This window comes from Sebastes fasciatus, chromosome 8 (assembly GCF_043250625.1).
Source record: "Sebastes fasciatus isolate fSebFas1 chromosome 8, fSebFas1.pri, whole genome shotgun sequence".
In the NCBI taxonomy this organism is placed as follows: Eukaryota; Metazoa; Chordata; class Actinopteri; order Perciformes; family Sebastidae; genus Sebastes; species Sebastes fasciatus.
The window spans coordinates 26,925,490-26,952,464 of record NC_133802.1 but is presented as its reverse complement, the minus strand read 5'-3'; the positions used below and the strand labels follow the sequence as shown (position 1 = coordinate 26,952,464).

The following is a 26,975-nucleotide window of genomic DNA, read 5'->3' as shown; positions in this document are numbered from 1 at the left end:
CATTTGAGGATGGGTAGAATAAAGGAGAGGAAGAAAGTGGTGGGAAAGAGGAAGGACGGGTAGTCACAGATAACACACAGCACACAATGAAAGTGACAGCTCTGCTCCGAGCATGACTCTGGCTGACTGTTGTTTCATTATAATCTCATAACTGTCAAATCCTGGAGCGATGGAGAGAGAGCGAGAGAGAGAGAGAGAGAGAGAGAGAGAGAGAGAGAGAGAGGGTAAAATACTTTCACAGTGAGAGAAACAGCGAGACAATTGGAAATGAACCCACACGTCTGGTTGAACCGAGCTGGATGCACATTGGAAGAGACAGATGGAGACAAAGGCTGGCACATACTGTACATACATACATACAGTTCATGGTACACACACACACACAGGTTTGCCTGATTCCTCACTCACTCACTCACTCACTCACTCTATCAGACATTTGGCCAATCGTGCACTCTCTCATATGATAAGTCACTCTCTAACGTTTAACCTCACTCATTTACTCAGTCGCTTTCTCTTTTATTTCCTCACTAAGTCACTCACTCACTCACTCACTCACTCACTCACTCACTCACTCACTCACTCATATTCTCAGTCACTTTCTCTTTCATGTACTCCCTCGATTACTGTCTCACTCACTCACTCAAACCCAGATTAGTCATTCAGTTACAAACTTAACCACTCGCTCACTCATTCACTTCACTAACTCTAAACTGACACCAAACTGAATACATGTACACTCTGTTGTGATTAGTCAACTGAACCAAACTCTTCAGACTCTGCTCCAGCTCCACTCTAACTAGCTTTGTTTGAGGGCGTGCCAAACAAGCAGCTAGGCAAAGTGTATTACTTGGTCACTCACTCACTCACTCACTCATTCACTCTATCAGACATTTGACCACTCGTGCACTCTCTCATATGATAAGTCACTCTCTAACGTTTAACCTCACTTTCTCTTTCATGTACTCCCTCGATTACTGTCTCTCAGTCACTCACTCAAACACAGATTAGTCATTCACTCACAAACTTAACCACTCGCTCTCTCATTCACTTCACTCACTAACTCTTAACTGACACCAAACTGAATACATGTATAAGCGTGCATCGTCGTCACCAGTGAGGCTGGTATAAAAGCAGAGTAAATAGGGTAGCAGGTCACACACACACTCCCAAGCCAGAACACAAACGCAGCACTAAACTGCTGCTCTCGTTTCTTTTCCTCATTCTGTTTCTACGGCTTTGATCACTGACAGCAAAGAAGCTGTTAGGAAGCCTTTATCTTCAAGCTAAAGCCTGGAAATGCAAACAAATAAACAACAAAATACACCTAAAAACGAATTTGAATGAAATCGACTTCAATTCGAAAAGTTAAAGAGGACCTGTTATGCTTATTTTCGGGTGCATACTTGTATTTTGGGTTTCTACTAGAACATGTTTACATGCTTTAATGTCCAAAAAACACTTAACTTTTCTCATAGCAGGAGCACTTTCACCCTCTGTCTGTTTCAGCTCCTGCAGCAAAATTACTTCTCACTGCATGAAATGATCAACAGAATGGATGGTTAAAGGGTTGGTAGAGTTGTTCTTTGTAACATTCCCAATAAATCAATGAATCAAATACTCTGACAAAACAAAGGAAAAATGTGGTATCTGTGGCTGCCGCAGGAAGGTAATAAACCCGTTCAATCATTTCATTCAGCTAGCTTGACAGCTATGAGTACGAACAATAGCTATGTTTATGTTCATAGTGATAATTTTGGGGGAGTGGCTTTGGAGTGAGACCTGAAGGGACGAACTGTCAGTGTTGCCAACTTGGAGACTTTCTCGCTAGATTGAGGGACCTATGGAGCTAGTGGTGCTAGCTACTGTCGTATCTTTCCTGCGACAGTGCTGTTGAAGTGATGAGGAAGGATGCTCCGCGGACACTGTTCTTTTTGGCATAATAGAGTTTATTACAAACAAGCAACAATGTCATAACGAACGTCTAGAGCGTCCGGAGGTCTCAAGTCAAATCTGAGAGTCCTGCACTTCGGAGCTCTCGCGCCTCCTTATATCGGGTTCATGTCATGTAACATCTGAGCTGAGCGTATAACCATGCATGGCTCCTTTGTCCTACATGTTTATCTTTCAGCCCCATGTCATATCTTATGACCATATTCTCAACTTATGCTTCTTACCCATGTGTTTACCCTTAGGGCCTCTCGGTCATGTGCAAGACTTGAAAATATACCACACTACTTTCATGGGAGAAGAGTTGGCAACCCTGAGCTGGGTTTTTCAGTTGGTTCATTTCTAAAATCTAGTGTACTCTTGCTGGTTTCTCAGCATTAAAGATCCAACCTTTAAGTTAAGTGGCTATTTTCCAGGAAAATCAAAGCATGTTTCTCTCTCCATACTAATAACCCATGGGTTTACACTGAAGATGGACCCCTCACTCTCCTATTCCATCAGGAAATAAATCACATTAAGGAAGTATTGATGTATTTCAATATTTAACAGCAAGTGACAGCAAACGGCTCTGCCAGTCGCACTTGTGTGCTTCCTCGTTTCCCTGCTAAATAGATTTTCTTTAATTTTACCAAATCGTTATGGCAACTTGGACTGTGTTCAGCCCAGATCACCTGTCAATCAAACAGCGTGGGTGGTGCTGTGATACCGATCACTGCTCATATACACAGCTCTTTCTCCTCCAGCAAAACTGCCATTGCACAAGCCCGAAATAAACAGTCAGACTATTAAATTGCCATTATCAGTTACTATAAGCCCCATAGATGTGGGTCAATAGGGGCCTACTACACCCACTGGAAGGTTTTATCATTTATTCACATGGTAGATCACTGAAAGAAGGTATAAAAGAACACGACAGCGACCTCTAGTGACCGATGTTTTTCTCTAAACTTAACCAGGTCGTTTTTTTGCCTAAACCTAAAGAAGTTGTAGTTTTATTGCCTAAACCTAACAGTTTTTTTTTGCCTAATTGTAGAGAAGTTGTAGTTTTATTACCTAAACCTGTTTTTTGCCTAAACCTAAAGAAGTTGTAGTATTGTTGCCTAAAGCTAACTTTTTTTTTTTTGCCTAAACCTAAAGATGTTGTAGTTTTGTTGCCTGAACCAAAAGATGTTGTAGTTTCATTGCCTAAACCTGAAGAGGTTGTAATTTTGTTGCCTTAACTTAACTGTTTTTTTTGCCTAAACCTAAAGAAGCCTTTTTGTTTGTGTTAAAAACGTGACGTTTCATTCCATTTTACAACATGTTAGATTGTGTTGAACGTAGTGAGCGTAGTAGGCCCCTATTATGGTGCTTATAGTGACTGATAACGCCTATTTAATAGCCTGATAACAGTCGAATTGGGTGCAATAAAATACCTGCTTTACACCAGTTTGCTTGCGATGCTTACTGATGTGAAAAAAACTACTAATTAATCTCACATTGACAGACGTGCCTTCAAATATTTATCTATTCTCACACACGTTTTTCTCCCTTCCGTACTGTCACGTTTTCTCAAACAAAATCTACACTCAGTATCACACACCCCTTTTTCTCTCGTCATCCTTTTCTCACCTCTTCCACTCTTTGAAACTCTGCTAAGTCGACTACCAATCAATCTCCTACGTGTTTACCTTCCATGCTCTCAGGTAAATCTAGCAACAGCTCTGTCGCTGTCTTTATTTCTCTCACAAACACATGCACACACAATTTCTCCCAAGAGCCTACTCCTTAAGGGACTCGGGTACATGCAGATGCCTGAGACACAGGTAACAAATCAAATTTGCTGGCTTTCTCTCCCTCCCACTCATTCACTCAGCTTCCTGCACACACAACCAGCTGAATGTGTTTCAAAAAGCTCATTCTCATTCCTTAATGCACACAAGTCCAGAAGAAGAGACAAAAGAGAAGCAATGCCCAGAGCTCAACCAAATGTCATCCAGTCTTATCACAGTCCTTTCTCACTCAAACCTGTAGAGTCTTTATCTTCACAGCATTTGTTACAGTGAAGAAAGCTACAGGGGAATCGAAACTGACTACACACACACACCCTCCCTCCCTTTTCCCCCTCCACGGTCTCTTACCTGTGACAGTGATCAGCATGGGAGCCACCAGCGGCCGGTTGTTATCCAGTTTTCGGCTCAGTCGGATCTCTCCACTGGTGTGATTCAGGAGCAGCAGGTGAAGCTCGTTCCCCTGGTCGATGGTGTAGTACAGCCTATCTGACACGTCAGGATCGTGGGCGGGTACTCTCCCAATTACCCCGCTGGGGAAACTGTTGGACCGATTGGACACGAAGTTGTTGAAAATGATTTGGAAGTGCTGCAGAGTGGGCCAGTTGTCGTTCTGGTCCACCAATCGGATACGGATAGTGGCCCGGCTGACAAGAGGCGCCGAGGTGGCCTGGACTACGATGACATACTCATTGTGGGCCTCATAGTCAAGATCAATGAGTGAAGTGAGCTCCCCTGAAAAGATGTCCATCTGGAAGATCTCAGGGACGTTGCCCTCCACGATTTGGTACATGATCTGAGCGTTGGCGCCTTCATCTGGGTCAGTGGCTGTGATCTGGGCTACCACAGAGCCCACTGCACTGTTTTCCTTCACCAGGACCTCAAAGTCATCAGCAGGGAAGACAGGGGCATTGTCATTCACATCTAGGACCGTCACCTGGATGTGGACTGGTGTTCGCTGAGGGGGCACACCTCGATCTACGGCGTAGGCTGTCAGCTCATAGAACGGCACGCTCTCGCGGTCCAAACGGCGAACAGTTCGGACGATGCCAGATGTAGGTTCAATGGTAAAGTCTCCGTCCCCGTCCTCGCCATTTTGGAACGTGTACTGAACACGACCGTTGGCGTGTGCATCGCGGTCAGTGGCTGAGATTTGGAGGACGCTGGTGAAGGGAGGGGCGTCTTCGCTCACTGTTCCCTGATATCTGGGGCTGAGGAACTGAGGTGCATTGTCGTTCACATCATTCACGTTCACCTCGACATATGTAGTGTCTGCTTTCTGAGGTATGCCGTTGTCTTTGGCTGTTATGGCCAAAGTGTAGGTCATCTGGTCCTCATAGTCGAGCTCTGCTTGGAGCGTTATAGCCCCTGTGGCGGTGTCGATGCGGAATTGTGGGATATTGTCCTCGAGGAAATATGTGATCCGAGCATTTTCACCGACATCATCATCTGTGGCGCTGATCACAACTACGGTGCTTCCAGGTGGTCGGTCCTCATTCACACTAACAGAGTAGTGGGCACTCTGGAATACAGGCCGATGAGTGTTGGCGTCTGTGATGTTGATGTGCACCTGACAGATATCGTGGAGCGTTCGGTCCGAGGCGGTGACCGTCAGAACGTAACGCCGCTCCTGTTTGTAGTCCAACGGCAGAGCCAACGAGAGAAGTCCAGCCCCTCCTGCTGTGCTGATGGAAAAGCGGTTTCTGGTGTTTCCTCCTGTTATCTGATAGGTCACAGCACTGTTGACGTCACGGTCCACGGCCGTGACTGTCAATACGCTGGTGCTGACCGACGCATCCTCATTCAGGCGAGCGTAGTACTCCTTCTGGAGGAACTCAGGGCGGTTGTCATTAACATCCATCACTGTTATTGTAACACTCGCTGTAGCAGAGAGAGGTGGCAGGCCATAATCCCTCGCCTCCACGCCAAAGAAATAGTGCTCCACAGATTCTCGGTCAAGAATGGAGCTCACAGTGACCCAGCCTGTTGCAGAATTGATGACGAATGGTGTGTCAGAGCTGGTGCCGGTTAATCTGTATTCCAGACGGGCATTATCAGCAGAATCTGTATCAATGGCCTGAATGTGGAGGATGGAGCTACCAACTGGGGCGCTCTCGAGCACAGACGCCTGGAATGGCGTGGAGACAAAGATTGGCGGGTTGTCGTTGACATCTGTTACCTGCACACTGACAATACCGGTGTTGTTGGAGAGAGGTGGCCGGCCATTGTCCTGGGCACGAACCCGGAGTGTGTACTCTCGTTCGGACTCATAGTCCAGCGGTGCCACAACATGGATCTCCCCAGTGACACTGTCGATGGAAAACTGTCCACGGCTGTTACCACTGATGATGTTATAGTGCACAGCGGCGTTGCTGTCCTTGTCCCGGTCTGTTGCGCTGACACGGAGGATTTCAGAGTGAGGCCTTACATCCTCCTTCACTGCCACCACATAGCGCTTTTCACTGAACTGTGGCACGTTGTCATTTTCATCCAGAACTGTGATGAAAACTTTAACAGTAACGGAGCGTGGCCCCGGTTCCTTCCCCTGGTCGCTGGCCTCCACCAGTAGAGTGTAGTGCTCGTTGCTTTCCCGGTCCACCGCTCCACGGGTTGTAATGAGGCCAGAGCGTGGGTCAATCTCGTAGGCAGCTCGTGCCATCGCAGCGGTGTCACCGATGAAGCGGTAACGTATATTGGCATTGGATGGGGAGTCTAAGTCTGTCGCTCTCAGCTGTAAAATGGGATACCCCTCCTCTACATTCTCCCTGATCGTCTCCCTGTACTCTGTCTGCTCAAATATAGGAGCATGATCGTTCCGGTCTGAAACAGTAATGGCCACCATGGTGGTGCCAGAGAGGCGGGAAGAGCCGAAATCAGTAGCTGTGATCCGGAAGTAATGCAAATCCATGTGCTCTCTGTCTAGAATCTGAGTGGTGCTGATGAGACCTGTTTCCGGGTGGATGTGGAAGTAGTCAGATGAGCGACTGTTCATCAGCGGGGCCATGGAGTAGCTCACCCTGCCTGCATCTCCCGCGTCTGGGTCTGAGGCGGACATGATAATGACCGAGGTGCCGGGTGGCTGGTTCTCAGCTACTTGCACCTGGAAGTTATACTGAGAGAAATGGGGGTGTCTGTTGGCTGCACGTCGAGAGCGAGGCCACGGCATCAAAATCCTCCTCCCCCTCTCTCCCTGTGAGATTTCATCATCTGCTACTATTATCAGTCGTTCCAGGCTCCTCTCCCCCCTTGTACTGTGCCTCTCCTCCTCCTCCCCTTCCACCTCCCTCTCATCCCCCTCTCCCACCTCATAGCTTTCATCTGCCTGGCTCTCTTTTTTCTCTGACTGTGTGATGGTGATGGTGGTGGTGCTACTGCCCCTATCCTGACCCTTTCCCTCCTCTGCCTCTCTCTCCTCCTCTGCTGCCTGGCTTGCCTTTGTTATTCCCCTCTCCCTCTCCTCCTCTTCTTGCTCTTCTCCCCCTGGTACTCTCCCTCCCATCAGCCGCGCCTCTCTTTCGCCCTCCCCCACCTGTAATTTTCCTCCCCCAACAGCAACAGCAGCGGACCCTTCCAAGCCCTCTCCCTCCCTCTCTGCATCCCTCTCCCTTTCTCCCTCGGCCCCCATCTGCCGCCTATCTGACTGTCTGACACCTTCGGGCTGTAATGGCACTTGCTTACCGGATTTTAATTGCATATGCGCGCCGTCCCTCTGCTCGGTGGCTGAACAGTCGGTGGATATACTGTCAGCGCACCCTGCCTTGACCAACTCTCGCAACGCGCTCTCCCACATGTCTTGTTGCTGTGTCTGACCGTGCCAAGGCGATTTTTCTAATTCAGATTCATATTCCTTTAACTCCCCCTCTTCGTTGTTATTATTACTGTTGGAGTTGAATTTGCTCCACAAAAACGCGCGCTGGGAGTCTGGAGGAGCTGAACTCACGTCTTTCACAGAGGGAAAGTGAAGTGCAGAGTCAGCCTGCCATGTGGTCAGGTTCATTTCCGAGAAAAACGTGTTTTTTTTAGCTGTGGTGTCATCAGGCTGAGAGAGGAGACGCGGTGGTTTAAAAGATGTTGCAGAGCGAGACGTGGCTGACTCAACACCGGGAGATTTAACAGGCGAGAAAAAGCCTGAGTCACCGGCAGACTCTGGAGTTACTTTTTCAGCACACAGACGGATCGAGTTGGATAGTTTTCCACTTTCTGCATAATCGCCTGTTAGTGTTTGAGGGGGCGTATCGAGCACCGGGCCAGGATATTCTGATGCGCTTTTGCTGGAGAGGAAACGTTGGCCGTGCGTCTCTGTGATGCTTCTGGGGGGAAATTGGATGGGGGGATTCCTCTGAGCTATGACTCCCACCGGGACCATAAACTCTGCTAAATATCCACCCCCTATTTCTATTCTGTCCAAACAACCAAAGCAACCACTGGGAACCTCCCCGCTTCCTCCCCGGGTTTGGCTGCTCTGCCCTCTGGTTGCTGGTGCTGATTTCCCATGCGGAAGCTCATTATCAGCCTTACATGGGAGCGTAAGAATCGGAATAGCCAAATCATTATCCGGATAATTAGATAAATTAATGTGTTTGTTGCCTTGGTTCACCCCAGCCTTTCCCTCCCTCCTCTTATCCATAATTCTGGCGTGGTAATACCTCGCTTTCGCCTCACGGACACAACAATCTAGACGTGCCAGGGTACTGGGGTTAATCAGTGCCGGTGCAATACATCTGTACCCGTCCTTCTCCTCCTCCTCCTCCTCATCTCCCCCACTCCTCCTCACCCCCTCCCTGCACCTAATGCACCCAGTCAAACAGCCATCATCATCCCCCTCCTCTCTGTTGCTGCTGGGATCGATAACATTGTGCCTTTCCAAATGAGAACAATTAGCAGCCCACCTGTCCACGCTGGCGGAGCCCCCATCAGCATCCCCAGCCTTATTATTATTGTTGCTGCTCCTGTAAACTGGGTGAATTTTTTTATCTGTGTGGCCGGTTTGGGAGGTTGCAAAATGACAAATGTAGTCCAATTTTGATCCCTGGATCAAACAGTCTGAATTGTTGGTGAAACAGGGATGAAATTTGCAGGTTTTGGTGGTGGAAAAATCACAAATGTAGTCCAATTTTGATCCCTGGGTACAATCTGAATTGTTGGTGAAACGAGGATGAAATTTGCAGGAGTTTGAAGCCTCACTGTGGGGTGAATTGTATCCAGAAGGAGGATGAATGCAACCGGTTGGCAAGGGGCCACAGGAGGGGTTGTTGGCCGGGGAGAGGGCTTGTTTGTCGGGGCTGAGATGCAGGGGTGTCAGGGAGCACCATGGAGCAAAGAGGAGCCTCCTCACCTCACCAGCCCACTCACACACCTCTCCCCATCTCTTCCTCTCTCCACTACTTCCGGGTGCCCTGCACAGGCCAGAGGCGTGCACAAAGGCTCCACGTTTGGCGAGGTGTGGCCTCGACGCTCTAGTCCTTTGTACTGCCCGTTTTGTGCCGTTTTGAACCGGCGAGGAGGAGGAAGAGAAAGCAGGTGGAGGAGAAACAACGCCCTTCTTCCGCCTCATCCTCCTCCCTCTCTCCACTCCCTCTCCTCCTCCATCAGAGCTCGACCTGCTCCTAATACCTAGATGGAGAGGAAGAGGAGGAGGTGATGGTGATGGTGATGGTGCCGGTGGGTCGTTTCCACTCCTCCAAAACGTCCCGACTCCTTCCAGTCTCTCCATCCATGCCCCATCATCCTCCTGGTGGTATCCTAGCAACGTCCCCCCTGCGCTCTGCTGCTCTCCTCCGGAGCATCCCTCGTTCTGTATCCGCTCTACGGTGCACCTGCTCGGGCGTAGATTCCAGCTGCTCCTCGGTGACTCCTCCCTTGCTTCCTCACTCCGCTGCTGTTGCTGCTGCTGCTGGCTCACTTTACCTTTACCGGCGTCTCGGTAGCAGAGGCCCGGGGTCCCTCCTGTAGTCCCCGTCCCCGGGGTGAGGGCGAACAAAGGGCCGAGGAGGAGGAGGAGAAGAAGCAGGTGGAGAGCCAGAGACGAGGTGAAGCCTGGTAGCGGTGCAGCCATTTAGTCTCTTCCCTTTCCTCCGTCACTCCCTCCTCTCTTCCAGCCTATTCTCTCTTTCTCTCTCTCGCTACTCTCTACTTCTTCTCTCGTTCCGGCTATAGTGGCCAGTTCCAGTTCCAGGACCGCCGGCACCGCCCGACACCTTCCCCCAGGCTCCCCCGTCTCTCCTCCGGCATCTACCCTGAGCTGCGGTCCGTGGAGCTGCTGGAGCTGCAGGTCTGAGCGTTAGAGGCGGCGGCGCGGCAGCAGCATCTCTCCTCCCGTTCATTCACATCCAACATGGCTTACACACTCACTCTGACTGACTGGCTGAAACACACACTAACCCTCCGAAAGTGTGTGTGTGTGGTGGTAGGCTACTATCACACACACACAGTCACACTCTCCTCCTCTCTTTTCTCCACCCCTCCCCCTATTGCATGCATCTCTCTCTCTCTCTCTCTAATGGTTGGCTCCGGTGCGCAGGGCTGTTACACATGCACCCACAGGCAGCCATATCCACAACTGGAATAGGAGGATGGATAGGAGGAATAGCCTGTATATCTTTACACAATCACACCGTCATCACTGTATCATCTGAAAGAATTATCATCTGCAGAAATAGCCCTGCAGGTCTGACATCCTTTACCAAGGTGATACAGTACATACAGACAAATCATGCAATGCTGGATGCTGCAAACCTGAGATTTTTGATATTTTAAAATGAAATGATGCAAATGATGCATTGGGATGATTGCAGAAAAGCAATTCCTAGAAACTGTATCCAAAGGGAAAAAAACAACATCAAGATTGTAGTACAGTATATTGTGACAAAACATGTGTCTATTATGAGATATATATTTAATTTATTTTCATAAATAAGCTTCAGTTTCACAGCATCATAACTGTATCATCTGAAAGAATTAACATCTTCACAAATAGCCCTGCAGGTCTGACAGCCTTTACCAAGGTGATAAATACAGACAAATCCTGCAAGGCTGGATGCTGCAAACCTAAAAATGAAATTCTGACATGTTAAAATGAAATTATGCAAATGATGCATTAGGATGAATTGCAGAAAAGCAATTCCTAAAAACTTTACCAAAAAAGAAAGAAAACAACATCAAGATTGTAGTACAGTATATTGTACACATGTGAGTCTATTATACTACTTACACTTTTATATTCTTTTTTTTCGTTTTTATCTAATGCACTTTGTGCTCTTTTATCTTGCTTTTATATATGTAAAGCACTTTGAATTGCCTTTGTGTATGAAATGTGCTATATAAATAAACTTGCCTTGCCTATTATGATATATATTTAATTTTTTTTCATAAATAAGCTTCAGTTTCGCAGCGTCATTTGTTCATGAGGACAACATTTTCCTATTCTGTGATATCATCCTCATCAAGCTGCTCACAGTATATTCCAGTCCAGTGACGTCAGCTCTGAATCGTCAGGTTACCTCTAGTAAATGTGACGTCATCTCCCGTATGATCACCGATGAGTAATTCACACACACACGCGCACAATCACATGCACACACACACACACAACCACACACACACACACACACACATGCACACACATATACAAGTAGCCTGTAGAAAACAGAGAAATTCTAATATTCAATGACTTTATGGTGAATAATGTTTTCTGTGGATGGATAAACCATATTATATATAATTTATAGGCTATAATAGTCCCATAGGGATTCATATATATCTGCTGCAGTATAGTAGCCAAATGTATTGTAGGATTAGTGTGATTCATTTCAATGGTAAAGTGCACATGCGCGCAATCACTCCAATTTAACACTAATTTGCGCATGGCTAAATGGGCAGATCCATTTCCTGATACTTGTTGGAAAAAAAATATAAAAAGAATCACATTATGCAAATATAATGTAGGCTACAAATTTCCTCCAACATTCACTCACAATCTCCTTCTCATTCAATACCAATTTATAATGCAGGCTGGGTGGTGTATAGTTTTCAAATGACACGGCTAGAATTGGATATGATTTCTTCCTGTGGCTGATGGGAGGAGATACACGAGGCGTGTCAGTCGGGAACCTCGCGCATCAGCGCCCAGAAGAGAGGAGCTCGAGGAGAGGAGCACGAGGAGCAGCCAAATCTGAGCCCTCTCGTGGCCGAGCATGCGCGTGCACGTACACATGCGTCCACACATCCCTCCTTATGTGTTCTTGCTCTCTGTCTCCTGAGTGTGTATGTATAATATTGTGTCTTAGTGCGAGTGATTTTTATGTTTTTTTTTATTTATTCATCCCATTTCAGTCCATATAAGGCTTGTTGGCACCAATCCTTAAAATTAGGATCAGGCTTATATTTGGCTGGGTCATGTGTGGGAATGATTGTCTATAGGACTATGGAGTATTGAACCTGTGTCTGTAGCACCGAGTATCACAAATTGTCAAGCACAGAGAGTTTTCTACTATTTATTTATTATTTGATGAGATAGTTTCCAGTTTAAAGGGGACATTTTATGCTCATTTTCAGATTCATACTTGTATTTTGGGTTTCTACTAGAACATGTTTACATTAGGGCTGTCAATCGATTAAAGTAGTTAATCGTGACTAATCACAAATTAATCACACCTTTTTTATCTGTTCAAACTGTTCCTTAAATGGAGTTGGAGTGGGCAAATATGCTTGCTTTATGCAAATGTATGTATATATTTATTATTGGAAATCAATTAATAACAAAACAATGACAAATATTGTCCAGAAACCTTCACAGGTACTGGTACAAAATATGCTCAAATCATAAAATAGCAAACTGCAGCCCAACAGGCAACAACAGCTGTCAGTGTGTCAGTGTGCTGACTTGCCTATGACTTGCCCCAAACTGCATGTGATTATCATAAAGTATGTAAAGGGGAGTCTGCTTAAGGGGAGACTTGTGGGTACCCATAGAACCATTTCTACATACTGTTCCTTTAAACAACAATGGAACAAAAAGATTTTCTTGTGTTGTCCATGCCAACTAAATTGAGGTGCGTAAACAACACTTTCTAGTCAAAATTAATTAAGACTAAATGTTGTGAATGATCAGCTAAATAGACTGTTGTCTAATGTTTTTCCCCTTAACTTAACTAAGTTGTAGTTTTATTGCCTAAACCTAAATAAGCCTTTTTGTTTGTGTTAAAAACGTAACGTTTCATGCAGTTTTACAAAATGTTACAACAATGTTGCTTTTACACTTTCACTTTTACAATGTAGTCGTAGTAGGCCCCTTATAACCCACATCTATGGTGCTCATAGCAACTGATAACGCCTATTTAACGGCCTGATAACAGTCGAATCGGGTGCAGCGACAGTTATTACAATACATTGGTATTACAGTGAGTTTATGTGTGTGTGTCCCAATCTGTTTGGATCCCTGCCTCTCTTCTTTCTTTTTTTTTTGCAGAGCTTAGCTTGAAACACAGCCACGGCAATATGGTGCTCCAAAATGCATATCCCCCTTTTCCAAATAAGATTTGAATGCACAAAAGAAAAAATGCTCTCCCTCCCTCCTCCTCCCTCCTTCCCTCCCCTCTCTGGGTGTCAGCATCCTCCCTCCAGCCTCGTGCTCTGTCACCAGGATTTGTCGCCGTTTTTTTCGATCGTTGCTCCGACACCCTAACACGCCTCAGTCAGTCAGTGTGATTACTGTGGAATGTAGGTTATTGTGGCGCAGGCTGGCGGCGTTAACAGGATTTGGAACGGGTGCGTGTCGGGGGAGCATGAGGACGTCTAGACAAGTTGAGAATAGGCAGCGTGAGAAACAGTTTGACAGGTATTACTCAGTTTAACCATTCAGTAATGACACTTTAGATGTAACGATCAACCGAGGAGGGGAAGCTTTCTTTTTCTTCGCCACCCATCAGAGAGGTCGGAGGTCAAATTACCCCCTGAAGGCACTTCACTGGGGCATAAAGCTTGACTTCCTCCAGTTGAATCAAGGTTTTTCTTCTTGCTGCTCTGCCCCCAAAATCTCTGAAACTGAAATGGTATATTGTTACGATGCTCCTTACACTCTTGGGCTATTACTGTTTCAATTTCAATGATTGTAGCACAATTACCAGCAAGTGAACCTCATTTCTAAGTGTGAAAATGAAGTTCAGTCAGGCAAAAACTGCAATGTGTCCCCAGCTGAAATACGAAAACGTAAAACAAGTTTACTTTCTCCAGTGGGAAATATCGTCTTAACTCAGATCTTATTTGCTTCAAAAAAAAAAAATTTCTCTCGCGAGGTAACTGGGAAATCCCAAATTGTTAAGAAAAGGCAAAAGAGGGTGCAATTGGTAAATTTAAGTTGTGTAATTTGGTAACACTTTATAATAACCATCATATATAAATGGTAAATTGATAGTTAATTAAACTTAGTTAATAGCAATTTTACTGTTAATAAACATTGAAATGATAATAATAATGTTTCATAATTATTAATAAAGCTATAATTTATGCTTTATTTATCATTAGTTTGTTTAATATGAAATAATTAGTTTATAAATGATATATTGTATCATACCTGATAAGAGATGATAACAATTACAGATGATTACAATAGTAAACTATCATTAACAGTTTATTGTCACACACATTATAACATTTTATATATTATATTAAGTATTTGTTAATGATAACAAAATTATTTGTTAACCTTTAAGAAACTGTTTGTAAAACATCTATAAACATAACATAGATAGATGGACCAGAAAACTATTATTAACCATTAACAAAGTATTAACTATCTATCTAAATCATGTTTATAGATGCTTTACAAAGTATTTAACTAACAAGGTGTTATAATCATCAGTTGCAACTTTATAAAAGCCATTCAGATAATGTTTATAGATGGTTTACAAACCAATTATTAACCATTAACAAAGTGTCTATGTAATTTTTTATAGATTTTTTACAAAAAAAATTTCTTTAAGGTTTGTTGTTGTCATTGTAACATTCTTGTTAAAATGTGTGCAACAACAAACTGTTAAAATAACATAAATTAAAGCATTAATTAGTAAATATAGTTAATTATCATTTTGTTGTTTGTTAACAGTAAAATAACTATTAATTCAGTTTAATTAACTATCATTTTACCTTTTATAAGTAAATTATTTTTAAGAAATGTAACAAATATTACAATAACCTACCTCTAAAAAATAGCACACACAGCAGAGGGGACTTCAGAGGAGGCAGAGGGGATTACAAAGCATATTTCACATGAAAACTATATTCCCTCTCCGCTTTACAGAATATGAAAACTAGTTTAATCCTCGTATGCCCTTGAAAGTCTTTGAGATATTAATAGCTTCGCTCTATCAGGACAAGTAAAACCCAGACAGCAGTGAATCCGCTGGGGGGGAAATTTCTGTCATGAAGTAATTCTGATTCCTACTCTGGAAGACGGACAGTTAATTAAACCGAATGGGAACTCTAATAATACGAGAACATGAAAACCTGATGAGTCTCTGTGTCCAACTTGTTGAGATATAAATAGTCTCAGATTGTCAACCCCAAACTACATGAGTCTCATTTGCAATTTTGAAGAACAGTGGTTGTTCTAGAGAATCAGTATGGGATAATACATTATTAATTAGTAGAGCCAGCAATGAAGAGAAATTGATCTGTCAAAGCCACATTAAAGGTGTAGTGTGTGTTCAGGCGTCCTCCGTTGCTCCTAATGGCATTTGCAAGATTTCACAGACCGGAGAAAAACAACCAATCAGAGCTGAGCTGGAGCCTTGCTGTCTCTGAGCATCTGTCAATCACTCGCAAACTCCGATCAAACGGTCAAACTAGGCAGCGCTGATCAAATATGAATCAATATTCTGTTACTGTAATGCCTATTTCTCTCCTCAACTTTTTTCAGAAACACCTTATAGTGTACTGTTTAGCTGTAAAATGAGAAAATTTGTAACCCAGCAGCCATATTGAGATCTGTTGAGGATATACCAAGTACCGATATACCACCAGCCGGAGCACAGCCAATAGGAACGCTCTCTCTCTGAAATGACCTGTGATTGTCCAAAGTCTACCGTCATGGGATAGATTTTTTAAAGCCTGAAAACAGAGCCATGAGGAGGTGCAGAAGTCTAGTTTTCTCTCAGAACACTTGAATTACAATATGCTGAAAGGTTATTGTGGAATTTTTGCCAAATGATGCCAAAAACTTTCTGCCTACTGAAGCTTTAACAGCTGTGACAAACTATCTGAAATCAGTTCTTCTTCACTGCTCTAAAACAGAAGTTGCCAGTGGCAGCCATGATACATCCAGGGCAACAGCACGGTGAAGGCTACTGTTTTGGAGCGGCAAAGAAGAATTTCCAATTAAACAAGTAGATTTTTTTCTGGGTTAATAAATTACGGTATCGGATCGGTGCATAGACTGGCATACTCGCCGATACCAAATACCGCATTTTGGGCAGTATCGGACGCATTTCCGATACTGGTATCGGTACCGAAACAACTCTAAAAAGATCGATACTTGACGTCCGTGTATCGATACAATATTGCAAAGCGAAATATTGCAATACTATGCTGTATCAAATTTTTCCCCCACCCCCAGTCAGAACCTCAAAGTACATTTGAACCCTTGAAAACTCTTGAATTATAAATAATTCTGACTGTCTAATCAAATAGAAATCTCTTATAAATCGACTGGAGCTGATCTCTCTCTGCTTGTCTGTGTTGCTCTAATTATGTACACAAAGTGATTCAGCTGTCTGCTTAGATAAACACATGAATAAATATTAGACTTCTTTTCATATTTTTATAGGATTTTACATTCAGGATGTAACCGTTTCATGTCCACCTTTATCTTTATTCTGTGCGGATGGTCAGATTAATTAGTTTGAGTAGGAAGTCTAATAGATGAAGTGTTGAGTGACAGCGATGAGGGAATGCTGTGCCACTTAGAGCTATTTATAATGGATCAGAGAGGCTGGACGGACTATAAACACTAAACGAAACTGACTGACAGACAGTTACTACAGCACCCTGTGGGGCTCTGACATCAGAGAGAGAGGAAGGATGATGGGAGGAGAGACTGGGAAAATAGGGTGAGCGATGAGTGGCGAGGAGACGGGGATATTGGGGGAGGAGGGAGAGATGGGAAATGAGCGAGAAAAGAGCAGAAAGTTAAGCCGCTGTAACACATGAAACTTGAAAAAATCTGTTTCTGGCTGCAGTTTAAATCTGCCTCCTCTGACTACTGTCTGTGAAATGTCGAAGTGTTCACACATAACATGAAAGGATATTGAAATTCGAGAAAGTAAAGAAAAACCACAGCTGCAAAGTGCATCATAAATAAGCAGGAAATACACACAGATCCAAGCAAATGCTCGCTGTGGGGAAGCTGCAGGGGGAAACACATTGACCCACACTCTCTCGTGATTGGTTTGCTCGCTGTATTTGTTTTATGTATTATGAATGAAATGTCATAACCTTTTGCATGCTCAGCCCTGGAGAGTTAACAGTCCTGGAAACATCAGGTCCTGGAAATATGCTGGATGATTTTAATCCAGAACATCAACGCCTGTTCACACACAATTCAAACAAATAACATTTGACTTTTCTGTTGCTGCACTCTTAAAGGAAAAGTGCATAATATATCTATATCTATATATTCATAACTATTTTTTCATTAGTGTATAATCACCTCAAACTAAGAATTGTTGTGTTTTCGTTAGCTTAGAATGAGCCCTTCATATCTACAAAGGGAGCGGGTCCTCCGCTCACATTACCGGAGGGGTACTCAGTTGGTTTCAATCTGCAACCAAAATCTTGAGTACTGTCCAGTCATTCAGTCATCTGCAGCTAAGAATGATCCAAAAAATTGTTTGCAAAACAGAGCCGCCAGATTAGCTCTCCATTGTTCAGTGCACACATCTGTTTTTCAAAATGCACTATAAACTCAATGTCTCAATCCAGTCTTCTGATCTTCTTCAGGAACGACAGGAAACCACAGTATTTTACTGATCAAGTAGTGTACATCAGTAGAGAACATAATTATCTGACAAGACAGGCCAGTTCATCTTTTACCACCTAGGCCGAAAATAAATCTCAAAATCTGCTGTTATTTACAGAGCCGTTGCAGGATGGAACTCTGAACCAAATCAAGTTACTAAAACATACACCAGAGCCGCTTTCCAGAAAGCATTAAAAGAGCATCTAATGCAATTAACTGCATGAACGAACCTTTAATGATTCTTCTGCCATTTTGTTTATTTGTTTGTTTTCTTTGTGGTGTCCTAAGGTTTGAAATATGTATACCTCACTGCATGGAATTTGCGAGTATAATCTTTTCATATAAAAGGTAATATGAGAACAGTGATTTTTTTGTATGTATATAATGAATAAATTGTTTGTGATTTCTGGCTCGGACCCCAGGTAGACTAACTGGCGTTAGCTAACGGGGATCCTAATAAACTAAACTTAACTAAACACCACTAGATGCCACCAAATCCTACACACTGTACCTTTAAGAGGGAGTAAAGAGACAAGAAAAGACGACTAAAGGTTAAAAAAGAGACAAGATAAGAGATGAAAGAGTGAGATGGAGGTGACGAGAGGAGGGGAAATAGTTAATTAGAATGAGAGATGAGGCATGCAGTCTGACTGCAAGTGTCCGAAACTAACGCTTTAATAACAAACACTGATCTTAAATCAGTCCATCGACTAACAGTCAGTCCATCAACAGCAGCCAAGCCCTCTCATTCAGGTCCATGTAATTACATTAGGTTATTTAATCATCTAATTCCAAGCTATCAAACTCCCATTTACAGATTGAAACCTTGACAGGTGTATATATAGCCCAGACTGAATCTAACCACCAGGCTTGTTAAGTGAGGTTGGATTTGAAGGTTTGGGCCTATTTCACAGCATCGCTGCCCTCAGAAAGAGAGAAGGACGAAGGCTGAGGCAATGTCGGCCAGCAGACTCAGAGCAAAACAGCAAGACACTGTTTTCTATTAACAGCTTACAATGTTCAATTCCCAGTGTGAATTCCCAGTAGACCATGCACATACTCCTTAACACTGACCTCAACCTGCTGTGTGTTTGTCTATTTCAGTTAGTCATTTCCTGCATTACCCAGAATGTTTCTCAATGCTTTCCCTCATAGCTGTGGACTGTAGTTATAGGAGCAGAGAGTGATATCGGAGGGATGTATTCTTTACTCTCTCTTTTTAAATTCTTTGTTTTTGAGAGCAGTTTAAAGAGGACTTATTATGCTTTGTGCTTTTCCCCTTTCCTTCAGTGTGTTATATAGTTGTTTGTGCATGTAGAAGGTCTGCAAAGTTACAAAGTCCACACCAAAGGGAGTTACTGTCCCCCACAGAAACACTGCTGCTGAACTGCCTGAAACACCTTGATCGAAGTTCTGTCTTTTCTTCCGTAACGTGGTGATGTCATCAAGTAACACACTTGCATAATACCTGCCTAACGGCTAGTTGGGCACACCCTCACAAAGCTAGTTAGAGCGGAGCTGGAGTGGAGACTGAAGACTTTGGTTCAATTGAACAGAGCATTTCAGAGGGTGAAAAGAGGTGCTGCAGCACAGCCAGTTTGAGAAGAATAAAGCATTTTTTTAACATTAAAGCATGTTAAGATGTTCTAGTAGAAACCCAAAATTCAAGTATGAACCTGAAAATGAGCATAATAGTTCCTCTTTAAATGACAAAACATACCTCAGAACAAAAGCAGTTTTATTTCCTCTGTAGTCCACAGATTTTTAAAAACATTTTCTAGCTTTGTAATTTTGTACATTTTGGGAGAGGTAGAGTGTGAATGCCAGAGCAATGAAAAATATGTCAGGGGGAGACTTGAGAGGAAATAGAGTAAAAATCAATGAGGTTTGGTAGACTAAGACAAGATTAAAGGGTCATCCATTCAATACCTCCACAAAATCTGTCCGTAAGGGCCGTTACATATTCCGCCGATTAGACTGTTGTCAGGCCGTTAAAGAGGCGTTATCTGTCGCTAAAACCAACATAGATGTGAGTCAACAGGGGCCTACTATACACAATATTGTTGTAGTTTTATTGCCTAAACTTAAAGATGTTTTGTTTTTGTTCAAAACGTAACATTTCATGCAGTTTTAGAACGTGTTGCTTTAAGTTTCGCTTCTACTTTTACAACGTAGTAGGCCCTTATTGACCCACATCTATGGTGCCCGATAAAAGTCACATCAGGTGTAATGAAGGCATTTCTTGAACGACAAAGAGAAAAAATCATCTTTTTTTATAACATATAACTGTCATTTACTATATCTATCCACTCCTGTACTGTGGGGGGTTCAGGAAGTAACCAGCGCCTTGTGAGCGCTTTTTTTATAATATGAAAATGTAGGGCTGTCTCCTCTTAGTCAATTAGTCGACTAATTGGCCGTTTTGGTTTTAGTCGACTAAGATCTCTTTAGTCGACTAAGATCTCTTTAGTCGATTATTTGTTTTTTATGCCTTTTTTCAAGCTGAATGACTTATTTCCAAGAAACTTATGCGCACATCTTTGGTAAACACAAGATTTAAATTGGTGCTTTTGTGTGATTCTTTGTGGAGAAACTCAGATTTACAGATCTGATTAAATTGACTAATCGATTAATCAACAAAATCGTGTTAGTCAACTAAACATTTCTTTGGTCAAGGACAGCCCTTCTTTACATTTTGTTTCATTTTGTTTTCAAGAGAAAAGTGCTCTATCTGCCCCTGCAAATAATAACCTGTATGATTTTTACATGTCAGTGCAAAGTGACTCGAAAATGATTTTCAAATTGATGTTTCAGGTAGCTGAAAAATATTCTGCCATCAATGTCCATGTTAGCTTCCTCTGGAAATATCCCAAACGCTGCAGGGTACATTGTAAGTATCTGCTTTTTAATGGTATGAATCGAGTTCAGGTCCATGGACAGCTACCTGCTGCAAATTTGATTTTCGACTCAGTCTTTCTTCTAAAGTGCAGCATATACAGTACAAACAAAAACAAACCAGCTTATGGCAGGAGGTTTACTGGCAATACCTAAGAAAATGAACTCTTCCGACCACAATCAATTTCCTGAGTCCGCGTGCAGCCTGTAATACCACTCGCCGTGCAGTCAGAAATGAGTAGACCTAATTCAAATGAGAAAATCTTATTCCCAGTTTAGCTGAGGTAATGTGGGTCAGGAGCAGCTGGATCCTGCTGCTGATCCACTCTGCTGTTGCCGTCTGCTCTGCAATCCATTAATAGCCGGGTTTATGCACACATGAACAGAATCTAATATTGTTCTCCAAACAGGAAAATAATGCAGCTTCCATGCAGCTTCGTCTGACTGCTTCGACAGGCTTGAAATGACCAGATGTTGTGCTAACTCCTATAGCCTGCTGACTGCACCTGAAATAAAGGCTTCTGATAGAAACAATTACATGGTAAATGAAGCATAACGACTGATTTCGGTGCACGTTTCTTGATGAGCGTTGGCAACGCGGCAATAACGCGGTGGCAACATTTTAGGCTTGTTTGGAAACTTTCTTCTCTTATTTCACGAAAATAGTTCACCGAAATGTGTTTCTGAAAACATTTGAGGCGAGAATTAAGCCATGCAATTGCTGAATCTGTCTTTATTTTGGATCGACAACGTTTATTTAAAAAGTTTCTCGGGAGTTTCGAGAGGCAACGAGTCGCGTCGTTACAGAGTTTGGACAGAGCCCCGTCCTTTCCACACTTCCCATTCATTATTTATGTAAGCAGCTGTGCAATGCATTCTGGTAGCATGGCGGCGCAATTAGAGAAACGGAGTGTCACGATGCCCGCTCCTTATTTGCATAAAGTTGAGGTCTAGTCTACTTTATGCAAATCACAGGCGTCTGACGCGACTCGCTGCCTCTCGAAACTCCCGAGAAACTTTTTAAATAAACGTTGTCGATCCAAAATAAAGACAGATTCAGCAACTGCATGGATTATTTCTCTCCTCAAATGTTCTCAGAAACACATTTCGGTGAACTATTTTCGTGATATAAGAGAAGAAAGTTTCCAAACGAGCCTCCATATTGTTTCCAGTTTGAAAGCTGGGAGCAGCAGCCCACGGAGGGAAAGCGTTCGTCCAATCAGGAGCCTAGTGCTTTGTTTCTTGTGACAGCCCACCAAGCGTCCAATGCTGGGAAGCGGCGCGTCCCCTCGCGATAAAAAAACGCCCCTGCGGACATGTACCATAATGCGGTGGCAACGCGGTGGCAACGCGGTGGCAACGCGGCGGCAACACAGCAATAACACGGTCATAACGTGGTGGCATATGGAGGAAAAGTATCATTCATAAATGTGTTTACAAATTAATTTATTAATCTATAAATAAATGGACAAAATCACAAAGTATTTCATCATTTGACATTTTAATGGGCAATAAAAAGATGAATTATGAAAATAATTTACAAATGAAATATTAATCCATCAATAAATACTTCAAATTAAAAAAAGGATTTACAAAAACACCATAAACAGTCAATAAGATGATGAAAATGATGAGTCTTGTTGACCAGCAGTTTAAATAGATGTGCCAGTGTGTGGGCTTATTGCATCCACATTAAATCAGAGGAGGTGGAGAAAAGAATTTCATCTCAGCTTGGGAGAGCGCTACAAACATTTATACAATTTCCTGTTTGTGTCACGCAAAATATCTGTAATGCTGTGAATTGGATTTTCACAAGCCGTCGGGGGAATTATTCATTTCATTGCTCAACTGTGATGTTTTCTGGCATTTCATGGCAGCAACATTACAATGTTTGTTTGCGCGTTGGGTTTTGTGAGAATGATCTCACTGCTGTGTTCTTACATTTCTAAAGCCCATTGAAGGCTTTGCTGTTTTGTTTCTCATTCATAAACGCAGACATCCCATGATTGAACTACAATCACAGCTTAGAAATGAGGTGATGCATCTGTTGCTGGTGGGATTTTATAATTCATAAGGGCGACAGTGGGCCTATAGTGTTGAGTTTTTATTGTCGATTGATAACGCCAAAATGGGACCAGTTGTAGTGGATTTGTTTTTGTGTCTAGAGCAGCAGTGTGCACGTGTGTGTTGTGTGTGTGTGTGTGTGTGTGTGTGTGTGTGTGTGTGTGTGTGTGTGTGTGTGTGCGTGCTTTGCCAGTCGGCTGGCCTCCGTGTGCTGAAGGATCAATAACCGGCTGACTCCTCGCGGGAAGTCTCCTCGCTGCCTCGAGCCTCCAGGCAGGGGGACGGCGGGCTTTCTGTCGGTGTGGGTTTCCATGGGAACAGTCTGTGAAAGTGTGTGTGCATATGTGTGTGTGTGTATTGAGGGGGTACACTGAGACTGGAGGATTACTGCTGTGTGTGTGTGTGTGTGTGTGTGTGTGTGTGTGTGTGTGTGTGTGTGTGTGTGTGTGTGTGTGTGTGTGTGTGTGTGAGAGAGAGAGGGAAAGAGAGAAGAAAAGGTGAACACAGAGGTTGAGGGAGACGACAAAACGGGAAAGCTAAAAAGAGGGAACATGAGTACAGAAAATGCACGCACACACAGACACACACACACACACACAAAGATACAGATGGATAAACTACATAAAGGAAGGACAGGAATACAAAAAGAGAGACTGTCTTTACAGATAAGGTCATCTTGTGTCCTTATTGGCTTCCCCCTCTCGCATAAAGCTCCCCTCTAATTGGCTGCTGCCCTCGGCCTTTTGCCTCTCTGTTGATCCATCTCACAGGGGGGGTATGTATGGAGGGGAGTGTGGCTGTAGAGGAGCCGGCCACAGGCTGTCTGTTACCCTGCTTCCCCCACTCAACAACTCCCCCCCCTAAAAACCCAGGGAGATCCTGAGCGGCAGGCCAGCAGGTGGCCGTTGGCCTGCTGCTCATCGGTCCGGTTTGAAAGCAGTGATGCATATTCAACACAGGGCGATGGTGACGGAGGTGGGACAGAGTGTGTGTGTGTGTGTGTGTGTGTGTGTGTGTGAGAGAGAGAGGCAGACACATTCTGCCATTCAGACAGGAAACCCTCTCTCCACACACTCTCACAAGGGAGGGCATATGGCGGCAGCTGCCCGGCGCGTGTCGTGATTGTGTGAATTAGAAGCAGCGTGGTGCGCGCACGAATAATGAGCCTCGCCTCTCCGCGGGGACGAGCCTCGCACGAGCCTCGCACGATGAAAAGATGAAAGAATTATGGGAAGGAAGGAGGTGAAAGCCTCCTGTAGAGCCGCTTCTCCTCCTGTGATCCATAACTGTTGATTTAACAGCTGGCTACTCATTTCATCATTAAAGTCTCCTCTGTCCTCGGCTCCTCTTCTCCCGCTCGCTGTCTTGTTCACATTCAATTTAAATTTGCTCCCTTTAGGTCATTTAGTTCCTATTCAGGCTGAACAGCGGGGCCGTTTTTACATGGTTGCCTTTTCAAACAAATGTCATGTCCACTAAAGAGACTTCCTGACACAGTGAAGGCCTCTCTGCATCTACAAATTATTATTATCTTTTACAGATTGTCAACTGTATTGGGGAATATTACTATTTAAAATAACTGCTGCTTTTCATTCTTCACTTTGGAGAAAGTAGTTCGACAAAATAACCTTGACTCAAGGTCCTCTTACTAGATTTTTGTAGAGCTTTCTACTGCAACTCATGCTCTTCACCAGCCAGCTCAGTCGCACGAAAAGGTGCATGAATGACACAATAATGGACAAGGCAAAAGCGTGAAATTTTGTCTTTTGGCTTGTCATTTGTACGCCATGTAGTCTGTACTGACCGTAATGTAAACGCATCCGTGTGACTATGATACGCTCAGTGCTAGTGACGCATAATAAAAAATGAGAAAGGCCGCTAATGGCGGACATATAGACAGGACATTCAACCAGGAGACAGGTGTTTTTTTTTGTTTTTTAGCTACGTTAGTGACGATTGTGACGTTATTTCCTTACTTTTTTTACGTTACTTCCGTAGGTATTGTACTTAGTTTACGTACTTATTTTAAGCCCAACCATGACGTTTTTCCTAAACCTAACTAAGCGGTTTTGTTGCCTAAACCTACGTTACTGTAGTTTTGTTGCGTGCCGTACAAATGACACGTAGAATGTCCTTTTACTGTCCAACACGTTCTCATCCCAACCTGTCACGTACCGCCGCTTTGTCACACCCTTTGGCGTCACTTTATTTTCGGCATCAAAACCACTATAGTTAGGTTTAGGAAAGAACAACTTTGTTGGGTTTAAAACTACTATGTTTGTACAGTGACAATCACACTGAACGTTGTGAAAACAGGACACGAACGAAAGGCTTATTGTAACGTGACACACGGGACAAGAACAGCGGTCTCCTGGATGAAAGCCTTGTGCTTGTTGGACCCATCCACCTCGCCTCCCGCCCACTTGGTGTGTCTCTTTCGCTCTTTAAAAGTACTTCACCACACCCCCCGGTGCACTGTCTCGGAGCGTTTACTGTTGCCGCGGATAGGTTTACATTATAGTTAATGGAACGCCTGGTGTTTCATACCGACACTAAAGGATGCTGTGTGCGGTGGTACCGAATGCCGACAGCAGTGACAAAGCGTCGGTATTTAACGCCCTGGTAATGAGAACGAGCTGTAATGTCGTGTCATTCATACGCCTTCCCATGAGACGGTGTTTACTCAGTGTGCCCCATATGCTCTACTTGCTTCTCATCCTTACTACTTACTCTATTAAATTAATAGTAACAGTGCTTCCCCATTACGCACACCTTTTTATAGATTTGCAGTATAATTAATGCTCATGAGGGATGCCTCGGTTTCAACAGGTTTACGCTGCTGGGACTGCTGTTGCTAGGTGACTGATAAAAACCGTTCCATTCCCAAGAATGACTAATGATTTTGTGCTTCCTATATTTCATTGTCAAGGGGTGTAAGGCAATTGCTAGTAATAATAAAAAGTAACTTCCACATCAGTATATGTCACAACTCTTAAACTTGGCATCATTCACGGTTTCACGGTAGCTGTTAAGGACTGTGATGCACACACTATTTGCAATATTCCTGTAAGGGAAGAAGTTACATATTTGGGGCTCTCTATTTTTAAGTCCAGAAATCAAGATGCTCTTTAAATTCAAACCAGAAATAAATTGAAACTGTTTTTGCAAAGAGATTTGTCCTTGAGTCTTAAGGCTGAAGGAATATCTCAAGGACACATATGCAGCTTTTTCTTTACATCTACAACCTATTTCAAAGAGATGTTGTCTCTAGTCCATATGTCATGATGGCATATTGGAATCAATTTGTAAATGTTATGGCTTAATGAAAGAAGGTCTGGATGCTTCCTATATCTAATCGTAAATAAAGGTTAAGGAGGTGTCCGTCAAAATTATTCATAAATATTACCCTGCCAATCACTACATGCAGAAATTAAAAAAAGACATAAACACAAACTGCTATTTTTGTGATGAATATTCAGAAACAGGTTTTCTTCTCACACCAAGAAATTCATTCTGGCAAGACCTCTGCAGATTCGTCATTGATGATATCTTTAAAGACTTTACATTATCATGGGAAAATGTAGGGTTTGCATGGTTTCTTCAAAAACCCAAGAAAAGAAGACATTTTTTTTTATAATAAATTTGATAATTATGTATTTTCTTTATGCATAGATATAAATTTAGCAATAAATGTTCTTATTTTGTTGTTTTCCTACTACTACTTTCTAATTTGATTAACAAAAAGGCTATCAAGACACATATTACTATAATATTTTTGTCTAGTATGATACTGGCTCCTTTGGTATAGTTCTAACTACCTCCTATACTGAATCTGTATTCTGTTCTTTTGTTTATTAATAATAAAAAAGGTAATTCAAACGGACTCATTAAGCAAATCTGTTAAACACGATACACTTGAAGGCATCACTGACATAACTAGCTTGTCATGTAGCTAGTGAGCTTTTTCCTTCCTCCTCTGTTCCTAAAGCAACATTTCCCCTCGTGAGTATAAAGTAATACTACTTTAAATACCTGTGATACGTAGCTGGCCACGTACAGTACAAGCTGCTGGTTGCTTCCGTAACGTGTGGTGAACATAAACACGAGCATTGTTCAACCTTAGCAGATATTTGTTGTTATGTTAGCATCCAAGCTAATCGCTAGCTAACGCCAGTTGCTAGCTAGCGGAACTGTTTCCTAGTTCGGACACTTTTTTGTTGTTGCTAACATTCAACTAAAATGATACTTTAACTACTAATATAAATGATCGTGTAATGTTTTACGTTAAT

At 43.2% G+C, this 26,975-nt stretch overlaps 1 protein-coding gene across 2 annotated transcripts in view; it reads right to left on the bottom strand.

Annotated features, from left to right (window-relative positions):
- celsr3 (cadherin, EGF LAG seven-pass G-type receptor 3) overlaps nt 1-10,534 on the bottom strand; it is a 127,609-nt gene extending 117,075 nt beyond the window's left edge. For both annotated transcript variants that reach the window (XM_074644701.1, XM_074644703.1), the window contains exon 1: nt 4,068-10,534. In XM_074644701.1, the coding sequence (XP_074500802.1) occupies nt 4,068-9,771 (5,704 nt within the window). In that variant the 5' untranslated portion in view covers nt 9,772-10,534. The remainder of the gene's footprint in view (nt 1-4,067) is intronic.
- Between the last annotated feature and the right edge of the window lie 16,441 nt (nt 10,535-26,975).